The 17775-nt window shown below is 47.8% G+C and overlaps 1 protein-coding gene across 17 annotated transcripts in view; it reads right to left on the bottom strand.

Moving 5' to 3' along the window:
- The window catches only part of CADPS (calcium dependent secretion activator), a 457537-nt gene that overhangs the window by 168109 nt on the left and 271653 nt on the right, over positions 1-17775 (bottom strand). For all 17 annotated transcript variants that reach the window (XM_036331698.1, XM_036331680.1, XM_036331681.1 and 14 more), the window contains exons 7-8: positions 14730-14841; positions 7419-7558 (exon numbers count right to left, since the gene is read on the bottom strand). In XM_036331698.1, the coding sequence (XP_036187591.1) occupies positions 7419-7558; positions 14730-14841 (252 nt within the window). The remainder of the gene's footprint in view (positions 1-7418; positions 7559-14729; positions 14842-17775) is intronic.

Here is a 17775-nt window from a genome sequence, read left to right as displayed (position 1 = left end):
GGCTGGGCCATGGACAGGGACAGAGAGGGTTATTGTCTGTGCTGGTGAGGAGCCTTCCAGTGCTAGTTCTGCCAGTTCCCTGAGATGCTGGGCAAGCTGCTTAACCACTCAGTGTTCTCCACACAGGGCCAGGGTTGTGTTGTGTGGGGGCGGATTAAGCAGGTAATGCTTGAGAAGGATAAGCATGAGGCATGGCAGGAAGTAGATGCCCAATAAAAGCTGCCTTATGATAAAACCAGAGGCCTGGTGCACTGGGGGTTCCCTCAGCCCGGCCTGAGCCCTTTCACAGTCCGGGACCCCTTGGGGGATGTCCGGCAGGCAGACATCCCCGAAGGGGTCCTTAGCACTGCTGCAGAGGCAGAAGAGGCTCCAGCCACTGCCACTACGCTTACCAGCCATGAGCCTGGCTTCTGGCTGAGCGGCGCCCCCCTGTGAGAGCACTGTTTTGCATTGAGCGTCTGCCCCCTGGTGGTCAGTGTGCATCATAGAAACCGGTCATTCTGCTGTTGGTCAATTTGCATATTAGAGCTTTATGATATAGGATATCTCCCTGTACAGAGGAAAGCATAGCATTACTTGTAGTAAACAATAGCTAGATGTGTGAAAGGAGAGCTCCTTGGGCATATGTACATAGATGAAATAAAAGATCAAATAAAGAAAGTGCATGGAGAATTTTATATTTTTAGTAACAACTGCCAGGTTGTAACAGTCTCATAATTTCTGAAATTATACTGGCAGCTACTACTCATTTTCTCTTCCCCCCTTAACTTAAATCCACATAAAGAGATTGGAAACGATGAACGCTGCTGCTATATCTAAAGCGTTTATACTTTTAGTTGATGAGAATGGAAGTAGGAAAACGAGTTCTCTGGTTCCCATAGAATGTAACTCACATGGAATCACTAACTTTTCTTCAGAATAAAAACACTAGGCACTGCTGAGAGAAGTTGTGCTTGCCTTCTTTACTATGCCAAGCACTTTGCAGGAATTCATTGCACCCACACGGAAGGGTTAAGAGCTTGACTGTGGAGCCAGGCTGCCTAGGTTTGTGTGTGACTTTGGGCAAGTCACTAGACTTACCTCTGCCTTAGTTTTCCCACCTGTACAATGGGGATAATAACAGTGGTACCTACTTCAAAGGCAGTCATGAGGATTAAAGTAGCTAGTGAGAGTTGAAGTGCTTAGAACAATAACTGGCACAACACATACACTTATTATTTGCTATTAATCCTACTTTTCAGTTTAGGAAACTGACGTTCAGAAAGTTCAAGCACCTTCCCTAGGGCCCCAGCGGTGAATGGCAGCAGCAGAATTTAATCAAGAACCGGAACAGCCTGGTTCTAGGGCACCCTCTTCCCTACCATCTCCTCCTGGCCTAGAGGACAAGCTTGGTTTCTTTCTTGAAATAAGACCAGGAATAGTTATTTCAGCTGGACACACAGAGAGAGGACTTCTGGTGAACGGCTCCAGGTGGGCGAGCTGAGTGGGTCAGAGAAGACGCAGCAGCCCTCCCGTGGAAAGTGGCGGGTGATCTGTGTGGAGGGGGCTTCCCCTCGGAGGTTTTCCTCAGAATCCATCGCTAATGTGGCACCTGCCTGAAGGTGTCCAAACGGAGAAAACTGAGGGCTGCAACGTCCTGCTTCTGGCTGGTGGGCTCCTGCACTGTGCTCGCTCAGGGTGTGCTGTGAGAACAGAAGGGGAAGCACCTGGGGCAGATGAAGCCTGTCATTGCAGACGCACAGGTGCCCCCGGCCCTCACCCTACGGACAGCTGTCTGTGTGGGCATTGGTGGCCCCTGACTCTCTCTCCAGGCCGCCTGGATATGTGGAAAGCTGGGTTTATGAACAGATAAACCAGCGCTGTGGTGCAGTGAGCCGAAGTCTGGCCTGGTGGGTATATCTCAGACTCAGAGTGGGAACACCTAGGTGAGATCCTGGGCCTGTCGTGAGCTGTCCCTTGGCTTAGCTGCCCGTGCCTCAGTTCCCTCGGCTGTAAGTGGGGATAGCACAGCACCTACTCCATTGGTTGTTGTGAGGGCTGGTGGAGGTGATGCATGTCAAATGTTTAACTAGCGTGTAGTAGGATCTTGATAATGTTAGGCATTGCTGTTGAGTGTTGTTATTCTTGCTGCTACTAGTAGTAGTGGTAGTAGTAGTAGAAAGAGTAGTCCTAGTAGAAAGAGTCTGTAACTACCATCTTTGCAAAGGATTCACCTTTGGCTTCTTTATTTCAATCGATGTCCTGCTCTCAGGCACCTATCTGTTGGGAGACAGGGTGAGGTGCACATGTCTGGGTGTGGGTCTCCAGGTCACATTTTGCATCAGGATTCTAATGCATTCTGTCCTGTAGCATTTCGGTAAGTCCCATGCCAGTGGGCCACTGACATCCCTGCCACACCCTGTGGCATTTTAGTTCTATGAGAGGCCAGAGTGAACTACAAAGGACTAACAAGAGACCAGGAAGCCCGGCCAGTGTGGCTCAGTGATAGAGCATCAACCCAGGAACCAAGAGGTCACCAGTTTGATTCCTGGTCTGGGCACATGCCCAAGTTGCAGGCTCAATCTCCATTAGAGGGTGTGCAGGAGGCAGTGATTGATGTTTCTCTCTTACAGATGTTTCTACCTCTCTCTCCCTCTCCCTTCCTCTCTCCCTAAAAATCAATAAAAACATCTTTTAAAAAAAGAGACATGAGGAATGTGCACTTGGGTTCAACTTAAGTCCCAGGAATCCCAGTCAAATGCATGGAAGACTCCCTGGCCTCAGGGTCCCCTGCCCTGGACTACTCGGCAGGGCAGCACCTGGTGTATAAAAATGTGGGACAGTTTTCTTTACGTGGTGTTTGTGACTGTAAGCGAAGTAGGACCTCAGCTGTTTATTAAGCACCTACTGTGCTTAGCACTAGCGTGCACATGACGGGCACTCAATAGGTATCCCTGGGGAAAATGTTTTATTGTGTATCTTCTGTTAGGGTGCCTGGGGATGGGCAGCCAGTGCCAGGAGAAGAGCAGGTGGCCCCCTCACATAGCCCATGAGCACCTCACAAAGGAGCCAGAGTGACTGACAAGCCCAGAAATGGGGGTTGGTGCTGCCCTGGTCCAGGAGTAGAGGGAGGCCCTTGTTTTCTCTGGGAAAAATCTTTCCCCCCCCGAGAAATTCTTTATGATGATTTTTTCTAAGAAGAGCAGTCACAGTGAGACAAAAACCATGATTCCTACCGAGAGGCCTCCCCACCTCCAGGGGGAGTGAGAGAGAACAAGGCGGGGAGGCGCTGAGACTCCAGTGGCTCAGTCTTGCGGCAGCCTAGCAGGACCCTGGCTGAGGAAAGGCGCGAAGCATGGGCGAATGCAAACAGACCAATGATAACCACCACCACCGACTCCGCTGTAGCTGTCGCTCTCACCTTGCACAAAATGCTTGACATTTATTAACTCATTTCATCCTCACAATAACCCTCGGGGCCAGCGCTAGCATTACCTCCATTTCATGCTGAGCAAAACGAGGTCCAAAGAGGTAAGCAACTTGCCCTCAGCTAGTAAGTGGTCGTGCCAAAGATTACAGTCTAGGGGCAATTGGCCGAATTGGCATTTCTATATACTAATGTAATAAAGAAGATAAGATGGAATAATAAAGGCATTCAATTAATTCAAATGAAGGAAGAAAAAGAGGAAAAAGGAAACATCAGATGGAACAAACAAAAAACAACTAGCAAGATGACAAACAGCAATGTAATTTAAACCTAACCCTTTCAATAATTATATTAAATATAAATAGGCTAAATAAATATTCTCATTAAAAGGCGGAGCTACAGCCTAGCTCGTGTTGCTCAGTGGTTGAGCCCTGACCCATGAATCAGGAAGTTACGGTTAGATTCCCAGTCAAGGCACATACTTAGTTGCAGGCTTGACCCCTGATGGGGGGTGTGCAGGAGGCAGCCAATCAATGATTCTCTCTCATCAATGATGTTTCTATCTCTCCCTCTCCTTTCCTCTCTAAAATCAATAAATAAAAAATTATTTTTAAAAAAGGATTTGTTAAAACCTAAAAGGAAAATCAGAATTGTTGTGAATTACTCCAGGTTGATGGACCGTGGTTCATTGAATTTAAGTTTCAGGTTTGTAGCTAAGGTTGTACTAAAACTATTCTAGACCTGGCTCTGAGGCTTACTCTGACGTGGGCAAGTCTTTTCCTTATTTGTAAAATGTGGATTCTGAGCCTCAGTTTCCTTATTTGTAAAATGGGGGCTCATTCATTCACTTATTTATGCAACAAATAATTTATTGGACTTTTACTTCATGTCAGGCTCTGTCTTTGCTTCCTTGAACAAAGAAGACAAATGTCCCTAATGACAAGGAGTTCACAGTCTAGTGGGGAAGACAGACAACAAACGAATAAAGGAAGTTATGAAATGTGAGATGATGATAAGTCTTTAGTAAAAATAAAGCAGAGTAAGAGAGAGAGGGGGGCACAGGTGGGCCCGGAAAGGCATTCGGGCGGAGACATGCAGAAACCCAGGTGAGCCATGCGGACATCTGCGTGGGGGAGGAGGAGCATTCAAAGCAGAGGAAACATGGGGACAAGGGCCCTGCGGTGGGGGTCCACTTGGAGTCTTTGGGAAGAGCAAGGAGGCCAGTATGTCTGGAGCAGTGATCACGGTCAGAGAGGTAATGAAATCCTCATCAGACAGGGCCCGTAGCCATGGTAACAGCATTGACTTTTACTCTGAATGAGGTGGGGAATCAGTGGGGGTTTCCCCAGAATTTGAGTGATGGGATCTGACTTGTGTTTTACAAAAGAATTATTCTACATGGACTACAGGAAGGCAAGGACACCGGGGAGACTGCATATGAGGCGAGTGCAATAGTGAGGGGAGAAGTGCTGGAGGCTTGGATTCTAGTGGAGATGTGGAGGTGGTGATGAGAGGCTGAGCTCTGGCTTCATTATGAAGGTGGAGTGAGGAGAACTGGATGATGGATGAGATGGGGGGTGAGAGAGAAAGAGAGACCAAGGTGACCCCAAGGATCTTAGTCTGAGCAACTGGGTGAAGAAAGAGGCCATTTATTAAGATGGGGGGATAATAGCCATAGCTGGTTTGGCTCAGTGGATAGAGCGTCGGCCTGTAGACTGAAGGGTCCCAGGTTCGATTCTGGTCAAGGGCATGTACCTTGGTTGTGGGCACATCCTCAGTGGGGGGGGGGGGGGTAGGGTGTGGGAGGCAGCTGGGCACATCCCCAGTCCGGGGGGGGGGGGGGGGGAGGCAGCTGATCGATGTTTCTCTCTCATCGATGTTTCTGACTCTCTATCCCTCTCCCTTCCTCTCTGTAAAAAATCAATAAAATATGTTAAAAAAAAAAAAAAAAAGAAGAGCCTTAAAAAAAAAAAAAGATGGGGGGGATAATAATACCTAATCCTTGTGAGGCTGTTTCAGGGATGAAATGAGATCACGTAAGTGAATGCACTTCCTGAACTTAAAACACTACGTGGATATAAAAGATAATAATTCGAAAGCCATTGAGGAGTTGCTAAGTCTCAAATATGCCCGGGTACCAATGTCTTAAGGCCAAAAGGCGGTGTTGATGTTCTTACTGACATTTTTCTATTCAATAAAGAAAAGTTGTTCTGAACGGGCCAGGGGCTCATTCAACGAACCACAGTCCACCAACCAGGGGGTAATTCTGAGTTTCCTTTTATGTTTCACACAGCAAAGTGGATACAACTCATGGCCTCAGCCAGGCTTCTTAAAAACTCCTCTCTCTAACCCTCTAAGCAGCGACACTGCTTCAAAGTTTCTTTCACTCTCCCCCACACAAGGGGGCTCAGTAAAGTTATTTTAAGTTTAAATGAAAAAATAGTTCATAATATTTCCATTTTCCCTGAATCTTCCCTTGTGCAACTAAGGTTGCTCCCCTGGTCATGCCATGCTGGCTCTGATGGTGCTGTATCCAGGTGCCCACTGTTCACTTTCCAGGACTATTCTAGGCCCTCCTGGTATACGTCCCAGCAGGGGTAATCTTTAAATGGCAGTCTAGTGATATTAAATAGCTATGGAACAGGTCAAAGTGAGCTACATATTTCTTCTTTCATCTATAGGATCAAGGTACCTGAAATATGTTAATAATTTTACAAATAAATCAACAGAAAAGTTCCTGAATCCAGATCAGTTAGTTCAATTTCCAGCAGAGTCAAGGAAAAAAAAATGTGGGAACTTGTCCAATGGGAAAAATAATACCTATGCCAAGTATTTGCTCTGGGGATGACATGAGGGAGTATTTGTGAAACTCCTGGTATGAGGCTTCCACAGCCAGGAATGTGGGTTGAGCTACTGATCCCTTTAAGGAAGATTTTAAAGAGCAGTTTTGAGGACAGATATTCATTCATATTTTTGGCCTGTCTCTTTGGTCTGCCCTCCCCTCCTCACTTTTCTCTCTCTGTCTCCCGCTGTGAGCCAGGGTTTTGCTAAAGATGCCGACTTCTCCCTGCGCTACAGAAACCCCACAGAATTCTCCAACCATTTGCTTGAAACCCGGATGTGTACCTTGAAGAGGAGAGAGATGCGGGAGAATTCCCATTCAACAGTTTGGAATATGTATATGCCAGGAATATAAGAAGGGGGAAAAACTGACTCTATATGAGTTGATTGTTTGAAGGTCACCAAGGGCAACCGCTCACACTCTCTGTATGTGGTTGTTAACGAAGGTGCAAGGGAGGGAGTCACAGGCTGAGAAATCAGAATGCCTGGGACAAGGTAGATGAAGCCAATGAAACCTCTGAAGCCGGAATCACCCAGAATGCGTCTAGGAAGGCAGTGGCTGTCCTGGGGATCCCGGTCCAGAGGAGAAGGAAATGGTTCTATCTTGACAGTTAGCACCGAGGCAAACACAGGGCAGTGATCCTAAGAACGGAGGAAGCTTATGGCACAGCCGGCCCTTTGCATTCGTGGGTTCCATGTCCTGTGATCCAACCAACTATGATCAAAAATATTCTAAAAATGGTAGGTTGTGGCCAGTGTCTACTATGTCATCAGGCCTAGATGGCTGAGTCTGTACCGAACCCGTACAGACCCTTTTTCTTGTCATTATTCCTTGAACAATATAATATAACAACTGTTTATATAGCACTGACATTGTATGAGAAATTATAAGTAATCTAGAAACAACTTAAAGTTTATGTGAGGATGTGCCTAGGCTACATGCAAGCCCTACGCCATTGCATCCTGGGGGGTCCTGGACCCAATCCTCCATGCAGACCGCGGACAACTGTAAATATGAGAGTAAGTATTTTAATAACCTCCCATGCATCTTTTGTATTTCTTTCCATGTGGTTCTCTGAGGATCAGGTTTTTTTTTTTTTTAATTTAGAAAACATGTTAAGAAATAAATAGAAGCGTGTCCAAAATTGCCCCTCAGAGAAGGAGCACTTACCCAGAATGCTTCATGTTTTGAGGCTTATCCATTCGGACAGCGAGTTTGATTTTGAGGTCTTGATCCGGGCAGTTTTTGGAGACTGTCATTTTGTGCCACTCTGACTGCTTGGGGCTGTTCGGGGTGGGATGGAGAATAACCTGTTGGGAGAAAGGACAACCGTCTTAGCCGGGAACAGAAGCGCTGTTTGGGCATGTTTGGTGGACGAGAAACTTCGCTGCGGAGAAGGCGTGTCTTGCGCAGGTTCCATCGCCCAAGGGAGGGCAGTCATGTGAAGCAGGTCGGGCCATCGGACTCAGAACCAAGGCTTTGCCTCCCAACCCGGCTGCCTCCTGCCACCCCGCCCGGCCCGAGGACAGAAATGCTGTTCTCTGCTGCCTTCTCCCTCCCTGGCGAATTCTCTGAAAGTAAGGATTGTGGTTTCCGTGATTTTGCTCTCGCACTTTTCCAAAGCTCAGAAGCACTACAGCAGCAGTGTTCTCGCCCATCATCCTCCTCCCAGAGAAGACGGGTGTGGAGGGAAGAAACACCTTACATCTCACAGGGCACTGCTCGCCCACTCTCCTCCCTTCCTTTGGGATCCCTCCCACCATCGCAGCAGGAGAAGCCCTCAGAGGCTGCAGGGAAGGTGGGGGGACCTTATTTGACGGGTGGGAAATGTGCCCTTTAGAGAGGGAAGGGACCTGCTGCCAGTCACACTTCTCAACCGATTTCAGTGGCACTTTCATCTCATCACAGGAGGCCCGCTCTGCCCTGACGGGGAGGGTGGGCTCCGGGACGGACTCCGCAGTGGCTTCGGGGATGGCCCGCCATGCGGGCCTTGTGCCTCAGGTCTCCCTGCCTCCGGCTGTGAGTGAAGCTCAGTGACTCCCCTTCTGCAGGAAGATGAACGAGTTCCCCGGAGCCACGTGGGGCCTGGGGAGCTGCACTCGGGAGGAGCGGAATTTGGAAGATCCCCTCAACCACGGGAACGGGAACTAAACACAGGACAACAGAAGCTGGGCTGGCTGAGCTTTGCCTCTGGGCTGGCAGCCTGGCCTGGTTGCTTTGGCTTTGCTTTCAAAGCCATTTTCTCCAGGAGTGGGCAGGCCAGCCCCTCTCCTGGGCTTCTGTCACCTCTAGAAGGGCTGGGAGGGGCCCCCAGAGGCTGCCCCGCTGTCATGCGAGCTCAGCCTGGGCTCGGAAGAGGATAGGCCGAGGCAGAAAAGTACCATCCGCCCCTTTCACAGGCCTCGCTGTGCTGATTTTTCACCCTCTGACTCCAAGCCTGACCCTTCTTCTTCTTTTTCTTTTTCCTTTTTCCATTAAATTCCCTCTCTCTGATGAAGGGAAATTTGTATATTTTTGCCAAAGACAAAATTAGAGTCTTCTCAATGTCTTATGATTGAAATAAAAGAAACCCCCATATTTCAGACCACAGGCTGCCAACGTGTTTTTGACCATGCCCTACATCAGTAAGATATTTTTGAACGATTGGCCCAATGTCTGTAACTGTATCGCTATCAATATAAAATATGTCAACATGAACACAGGCCGCCTCAGAGATATTGCAGGTTCAGGTCCAGGCCACCGAAATAAAGCAAGAATCGCAACAAAGTGAGTCACACAAAGATTTTGGTTTCTCTGTGTATCTAAAAGCTATGTTCACACTATACTGCAGTCTATTAAATGTATAGCAGCATTATGTCTAAAAGTACTTTTTTGCTAAAAAAAAAATGCTAATGATCATCTGAGCCTTTGGAAAAATTGTGCTGATAGAATAGCTCAGGCTTGCCACAAACCAATTTATTTATTAAAACCAATTTGTTTATTAAAAACAAACAAACAAAACACACAAAACGAAACGGGAAAATTTGATACACTGATATATAAATATCAGTAAAAATATATACCCATATATATTTCACATTTATATGTCTACTTTGTGTTAACATTAATTGCATATATCATAGAACATACACAAATACAGACGTCTTAAAAGGTGGGCTAAAGACAAACCACTATAGTCTAAGTGTCTTGCGCATGGTGGTGGCTGTGTTCTATGATTAGCCTTACTTGCTGTATATGGTCAGGGCAAGGCTGATCGTTAAGGGTACGGGATGTGAGTCTGCATTTCCCATAGTCCTGACCGGCATGATCCTGTGTGATCACCGGCCGCTTAGTCTCGGGTGGTGACGGAACTCTGCGAGCAGGCCTGGGGGCAGGCCACCGTTTTCATGCTGCTTGCCAGGCTTGAATATTAGGACTACCTTCAATCAGAGCTCCTCTGTGGGAATCTCTTTGGGCATTTGTTCATTCTGTTAATTTAGGGTTAATTTAGCTAAGATTCAATCATCAAATGTGTAAGTTCACGTCACTGGCACCAGTGGCCTTGGACTTGCTGGAGGACGCTGGACGTAAATGAGACAAGGTGCCATGGGGGCGGGGGCACTCCCTGCCCTCAAGAGAACTCTGTCATCTTCTGTATCCTGAGACCTGAGCCTGGAGGGTGGGAGGAGGGCTGCTGATCCCAGCGAGGCTGACCCTCTCTCCTGGGAGGTGAGGTGGGGTGATGTGCAGGGAGCTCAGAGGAGAAGCCCAGCCTGGGCCGGAAGACAGCAGGCCCAGGGCCTCCTTCCCTCCTGCCCGTTTGGCAAAGTCAGTGGGAGCAGTGCCCTGGGCACCCGGAGCTCATCAGCAGGCCTCCCACCATATGGTTCTGGGCGTTTCCCACGGACAATATGATGTCCGCTTGCCAAAGCAAATGGCCTCAGCTCAGTACTGGCCTCTCTACAAAGACTTCTTCTACCACGTGGGGGCCTCTGGGGGGACCTCCTCTCCAGCGTGGATGGGGAGATGAGGTCACTGCATTCTCCTCTGTCTTCATCCCCACCCTCCTGACCGGTTGACGACTCCTTTGTACGTGTCAACCTTGCTGAATTATTAGGGTCCTTCTGGGTGCACGTAAGCCTGGCGCAGCCCAGACACCTCATCTGGACATTCCAGGCTGCTAATCAAGCACTTCGTCATCTCAGCCGCAGCCATGTGTGCTGTGCTTTGATGTGGTGACGCTGATGTGGGAACACAATTGGCCCCGTGCAGGAGCGGTAAGCTGCACTCCGGCCAGCCCCAGCTGCTCTCAGGAACCTGGGCACCCAGGCAGGTGCTCCCAGGGGACTGTTTCACCCTGATATCCCTCCCTACCTCTGTGTTCCCCTGGCTGGAAGGCATCCCCACCCCTCAGACTGGACTGTGCCCCTGGCTATGGGCTCCCGCACACACTGCGCTCTAAGTCCTAGTTTTTATGTCCATAGCCTTTACGTTTTTTGAGGTTACGTTTTTGCCTGCCATTGTTCCTGTTTGCTCTGTGCATAGTACAAATGACAGGACACATGGGGCCACAATTATTTTTGATGCATAACAGTTGGATAGTATTGGAGTATGGGCATGGGTTTGGGGAAATAGTCACTCTCGTGCCTTTTGGAGAAGTATCAGTTGGCATATACTACTCCTTTGGGGACAATTTGGGAGTATCTATCAAAATTCAAATTTCATTCAGCAAAATATTTTTTGACATTTATCCTATACAGATACACACATATGTGCAAGGAAATAAATTGAAGGTCATTTACCGAAGCTTTGTTTATATAGCCAAAGACTGAAAACAACCTCAATAAATTCTGATGCATCCACACAATGGACTACTATGCAGCTATGAAAAAGGAGGGAAGTCAATATGGCTGACATGGACTAATCTCCAAATACACTGATAATTCAAGCAAAGTGCAGAGCAGTATGCATACAATAATTTTCTAGTGTGTGCTCCTTTTTAAAGAGGGATATATGCACACAGGCCTATATATGCTATGCTTGTACGTGCATAGGCTATTTGGGGAAGAATATACAATAAACTGAAAACAAGGCTCTTTCTTTGGGAAACGATACTAGGGTGAGGTGGAAGGGATCAATGGTTTCACTACATGTCCATTTAATTTTTTTCACAGCCTGCATGGCTTTTAATTAATTAATTTATTTATTAAAAAGGCTAATAAAAATGAAACATAATAAAGATGAAACAAGTTACTACTGTGGGATGAATGAAGGTAGAACTGGGATTTTGAACGTGGCGGTGTCCTGCTACGCTTGGGAAGAACAGCTAGACCAGCGGTCGGCAAACTCATTAGTCAACAGAGCCAAACATCAACAGTACAACCATTGAAATTTCTTTTGAGAGCCAAATTTTTTAAACTTAAACTATATAGGTAGGTACATTGTTATTAACTTAATTAGGGTACTCCTAAGCTGGCCTTTGCTAAAAACGTCCTCAACCTGATGGAGGTACGTTCGCTGAGGTCGACCCCTTCCAACTCTCCCATCCACACTCGTCTTGTATACTTGTTTCATCTATCTCCTTTTGTTCATCCTCTCTGTATGTCCAAACCATCTCAGCATACCTTTCTCAATCCTCGACACTACATCTTCTTTCACTCCACCACGTTCCCTAAAATTAACTTAATAAACTTTATTTAAAGTTTTAAGTCAACATCACACTGTGCGCGCCGGCACGTGGCATTTTGTGGAAGAGCCAGACTCAAGGGGCCAAAGAGCCACATGTGGCTCGCGAGCCGCGGTTTGCCGACCACTGGCATAGACACACTCTCCTGGGGGCTCCAAGGCACTTCACATTGAAAAAGACCCCTTAGCAGTCACAGCTGCGGCCCGTGGCGGTGCCACCAGCAGAGGGCGCCCCAGCTGGCACGAGGGCCCGCAGGCCAGCTCCAGAGCAAGTGGCAGGAACAAGTGTAAACTAGTCGCCGGGGGAATATATAAGAGAGAACGATCTATTAAGAAAAGAATGGCTGTGTGGGGCCTGTGGCGAGCTCATGGCCACAGAGCTGAGGAGTGTGCTTTGGCTGAGGACGCTGTGGTGTAGTAAAAGCGGCCCTGGGTGAGGCAACATCACTCCTGGTGAATTACCGCCCCCGGGCCCAGCCGCCGGTCAGTACGGGAGGGCTGCTATCTGCAGCTGCCTCACTGGGACCATGGTGAAGGCTGCACGAGGGGCTGCACATTAAGGGCGTAGAACAGCGCTGGCCAGCACTGCCTGGGCCCCTGCACACCCGGGGGCTCTGGGCAAGCTTCCTGCCTCTTCAGGAATCAGTTTCTCATCTACAAAATGAAAGGCTTTGACTAGCCCAGTGGTTTCAACTTTTCTGAGTGGGAACAGCTTTGAGAAGCTGGTGAAAGCTTTGAACTAGTGAGTCCAGAAAAATGCACATATCCACTCCCTCCCGTCCACGTCCCCCGCCCCCCACACTATTTGCAGACAATTTCCAGGGGCTCCTGGGTCCCCTGGAATCCTCCCTGGACTCAGGTTGAGTGCTCCTGGGCTTGTCCCTTCGAACATGCAGATCCTAGCTCTCTGAGACTCTCATGATTCTTGACACGATTCTTCATGGAAAAAGAAGTTTGCAGAAAAATAAAAGGCAGGCGACTTCCCCATCTGTGTGCCTCTCCCGAGGGGCAGAAATGAATACTTGTCATTTCTCAAAGAAAACACTACACGTCTTCTTTTCTTTCATCCCCCTCCTTTTTTTGGGGGGGGGGGGGAAGCACTCCTTTGGTATTAGCTTTGTTTGCTTTGTGTTTTACTTCCATCTGTGGTGCGGGTCCCAGTAATATGACTCCAGGTCAGGTCTACAGATGAAAGGCAGAAAAGGAAGTGAAAAGACAAAGGAAGAGAGAAGGAAGCGTGGGTAATGTGTTCTTGCTGGCGTTGTGATGTGCGCACACCTGTGTGCTTATCTTGGGGTATTCTCTTATTCTCTAGATAAAATATCAGAGGCCCAGAGAGGTCAGAAGTCTTGGCTGAAGTCACACAGCTTTCAGAAGGGACTGTCCATTCGGCCAGTGGGAAATGAAGTCTATTGAGAGTCTATGTGCTGGGCTCTGGGAATGGGGTGGCAGACAAAATCGTTTAGGTGTCTGTCTCCATGGAGCTTTCACAGCCTGGTGGGGAGGACGGAGGTAAACATTTCTGTAAATTCTTCCTCTCTTTCTCTCAGTGGTGATAGGCTCAGTGGAGGATGTGAACAGAGGCTGCGGTAGCAATTAAAGGAGGATGGACAGCCAGCAAGGGCTGTCCGAGGAGGGAGGAGGGGCATGTATAAAGAGGTAGCCTTTCAGAGATTCGGGAGGTGGGGCCAGGGCTCCAGGCAGACAGAAAGGCCCCTGAGGAGGGAAAGAATTTGGTTTATCTGAGGGACTCAAATTTGGCTGAAGATGCTGGGGCTCAGTGGCAGCAAAGGGCTGAGGAGGCGGGCAGAAGCCTGATCCCGGATCACCCGTGCCTTTGTAGGCTGCCTCCAGAGCTCAGATGTTATTATCCGCAGTGTGGGGTGATGGAAGCCTTCCAGCTAATTAACTTCCGGCCTGAAAAGACCACTGGCTGTTTGGTGCAGCGTCCATAGCTGAGATGCAAGACAAAATGCCTTTCTGATCTCAGTAGTACTCAAAGGGAGTGGTACCTTCCACCGGATGTTTCAAAAATTGGGCGGGAGGACTGTTTTGGTTGAAAATCGTTGGTGCTGAGCTCTGTTGGTGTTGCATGGTGGGCCCAGGGATAGTAAACATCCGGGAGCGGAGTGAGATAACCCTTTCCAATAGGGAGCTGTCCTGCATCCCACTGACTTTTGAGTATTCCCACTGACTATAAATGCAGGTGGGAAAACCTGTTGATGACTGACTAAGTCCAGCTCCTAAAAAATGTGTTACCCATGCACTCAAAGTATTTTTAGCACTTTTCCAGGGAAATAAAAGCAACGTTGTTACCAACACTTGCTTATCGATTCAATAAGTCAGTTCGCTGGTGCTCAGGCTTTGGAGTGGCCAACCTCCACAGCGGATTTTTATAATTTCACACCTTGAAATGATGCTATTATTGAGCCATTGCCTTTCATTCTCCCTTTATGAGATGTTGTGTTGATTTAGATTGTTAGGTGGGTCGGTTTGTTAAGTCACCTAAGACTTTCACTTCAGGATAGTAAAGGGCATGGAGCGCTTTGGCCTGCGGGGTGTGGGTTGGAAGGTTGGAGGACCCTGCTTGGTAGTTGGTCTTCGGCAGCGTGCACTGTGGTGACCAGATTGGGGGCAGGGAAGCTGAGGCTGGGAGAGGGTGAAGCACTTGCTTGCTCAAGGTTGCACCGTCCATGCAGAGAGCACACCGGGATCTAAATGGCCAAGCCAGTCCTTCAGCTCTTGGCAATGCTGCCTCGGGGGACCTGGAGACACCTGCTCTCTTCTGTGCATACCGGCTGTGAGGGGAGCACTTACCCGCCCGAGTTCCTTGTCCTCCAAGGCCAGGACGCCGGTGCTCTCTGTGAACAGCTTCACCTTCACAGCAGGCAGCGCGTGGGTGGTGGAGAAGTCGCCCTGGGTGCCCCAGCTGTGGACAGAACGGGAGAGGTCAGTGTGGAGACCTCTGCCCGGACGATGCTAAACTCAGCTGCCTTCTTCCTGGGTCGGGGGAGTGCAGGGTTAACCAAAGCGGCGCTGGCTGTCACATTCCCCCCCACCCCACCCCCTGCAAAGCTGCCACAGTGACAAAAAGTGTTAATTATCTTGTTAGGCAAATGCAAGACAGATGCTCAGAAAGTTGCCACGGGTCTTCACGGAGCACGGGGAGGAATCAGGAGGAGTTAGCATGAAATCAAGTGGTGAGGACTTTCCCTCATGCTCCCGCTATACCTACATGTACTCTCAGGTAACCACTAACGAATATTTCCTCGCATCCTCGGAGTCCCTGGTTCTTAGAAGCTGCAGTTCCAGATTTTGAGATGGGGCTTCATTTGGTCTGAGCCAACACCTGACTTTAAAACAAGACTTCCATAGTAGTGGGAAGTGGGGTGCTGAGGAGCCTCACTTCTCTTGGCATTCAAAGATGAGTGGGATAGAGAGTGGATGGAGCTCAGCCTGTCATGAAAGATGGAAGGAGGGAAGTGGTAAAGTCCCTTCCCCACTCATGGTGTGTGGGCATCTGTTTCTCAGACCACCCCAGAGGAAAGCCTGGCTTACCTAGCACAGGGTAGAGTGCCAGGCGGGGCTGACAGGAGCCCCGGAGGGGCCCCTCAAATGTGGCCTCTCCATTCACTCCCCTTATGGATACATTATAATTTATTTAATCATTGTTCTATTATTGAGACTGGGATGGACATTACTCTTTTATTTCAACTCTGATCATTATTCTTACTTGTTATTACAGGGCCATCTCCACCCACTCTTGTATCTGAAACTTGACCTTCTGGAAGTGTCACTGCATTGCACTGAGCCCCTGCCCTAAACCCTCCCATGGTAGCTGCTCCAATGCCCACAAGATGCCATCCAGACCCCTTGGTGTGGTCTCCCATTCACCCGCTGCAGTGCCATGGGCGTCTGTCGGGGCCGCCTCGGGCTGTTGCAGGGCTGTTGCCTTTGCTGGTGCTTCTTCCCACCACACCTCCTTTTGGTTCTCTCTTACATCAGCTTGGACACCCCTTTCCCGGAGAACATGGCCCATGGTCTCCTGGTGTAAATTGGGCTCCAGTGTGAAATGCTCTTAAACATATTATTTAATTTCCTGTCCTGGCAATCACTGGATTTTAACTGTTGATTGTATGATTGTTTATAGCTGAATCCCCTATGATTCTGTAAGTTCCGTAAGCACCGAGACTGTGTTTTATTTATATTGCATACCTAGTGCTTAGCACCTGGAATGCACTTAATGCTTTTTGTCTAAATGATGCCAAATATATATTTTTATAAAACTAGGAATCAGGAAGAGATAAAACTTTATATGGAGACGTTTCTTCATTTTGCCCTCTATGGTGGCCAATTTCCATATTGTAAAATATTCATTAGCTGTTTTTTTTAATTACTCTCTAATACTATACCTTACTGGTACATTATAACTTAATTATACATTATAATTTACTTAATCATTGTTCTATGATTGAGACTGGGATAGACATTTCTTTTTTATTTCATCTCTGATCATTTCCTTGGGATAGAGACCTAGGTGGGAGGTCATTTCTTTATGTGTCAATAAGCATGAATACTGTGAAGTCTTGGGACCCCTATTCCCAAAATGCTTTCCATAAAGGTGGGGCCTGTCCTTCTACCACCTGGGAATGGGAGTGCACATCACAGGGCGTCTTGCCATCATTGGATGTCCCTAGTCACTTTATTTTTCCTGGCCTATTTTGTCATTATCATTTTCATGGGCATTTTTTGACTAACAGCAAGCTTGACTATTTGTTTCTGTTTGTTGGTTGCATTTTTTTTTTTTGGTAAGTGATAGAAATCTGACTTCTAATCTCACTGTTGCACTCAAATAAGTTCAAAGACCTGAGGGCTCTAGAGAGAGTTGGCAAGAGACCACCAGAACAATGGGGGAGGGGAGCCCATACCATGGGGGTCTGTGTGGGCAAGAACCATGAGGAAGCGTAACAGCCACAATAGAGAAAGGAAGAGGACACAGACAAGGACGCGAGCAGAACAAGAAGTTACAGGTTTCAAACCCAACAGCAGAATGTTCAGTGTATAGATGGAAAGTCTTAATTTTGATCGTCAGCAATTGCAGCAAGCCCCAAGATAGGGCAATCTCTGTCCGAGCAAAGGCGACTTGACAAGGCACAGCATTCTGAACCAGATAGCCTTAGTTCAAATCCTGGTTAATCACTTACAAACTGTAGGACTTGAGGCCAATTAATTAATGTTCCTTTATCTCATGTACTCAGCTATAAAATAACCTAATTTCACAGAGAAAAATAGTAACAGGCTTGGAACAGGAGGAGAACACAACACATTTTGGCTGCCTTCCCTTCTCTGAATAAGGATATGTCAGAAGTATTCTCTTAAGGGTGATGATCACTCATGTTTTGTGTTATCTACTCAACACGTATCTAGGAAACTCCTTAACTAAGTCTGTCCCTTTGCTGGGCAAGCAAGACAGATACTGTCCTTCCTACTACACAAGGTAACTAGTAAGACTGCAATTATCATCTCTATTTCACAACTAGAGGCCCGATGCACGAAGATTCATGCAAGAATAGGCCTTCCTTTCCCTGGCTGCCAGCACCGCCTTCACTCCGGTCCGGAGCCGCCTTCTGCCTCTCATCTTGTCGTGTCAATTTGCATATTCCCTCCTTATTGGCTGTGGATGCTGCCATCTTTGTTCTGAAGTTATGGTCAATTTGTATATTCTGTCTTTATTACATAGGCTTGAAAAAACAGGAGAAACTCAAGATCTTGTGTATCTTATGCCAGTGAATTGCAACTAAGTTGGCCTAGAACACAAATCTCTCAATTCCTAATTTACAGCTCTCACTTTGATTATTGTCAT

Source organism: Myotis myotis, unplaced genomic scaffold (assembly GCF_014108235.1).
Source record: "Myotis myotis isolate mMyoMyo1 unplaced genomic scaffold, mMyoMyo1.p scaffold_m19_p_13, whole genome shotgun sequence".
In the NCBI taxonomy this organism is placed as follows: Eukaryota; Metazoa; Chordata; class Mammalia; order Chiroptera; family Vespertilionidae; genus Myotis; species Myotis myotis.
Note: the sequence above shows the minus strand (reverse complement) of the source record. Positions and strands in the feature narration are given on the sequence as shown.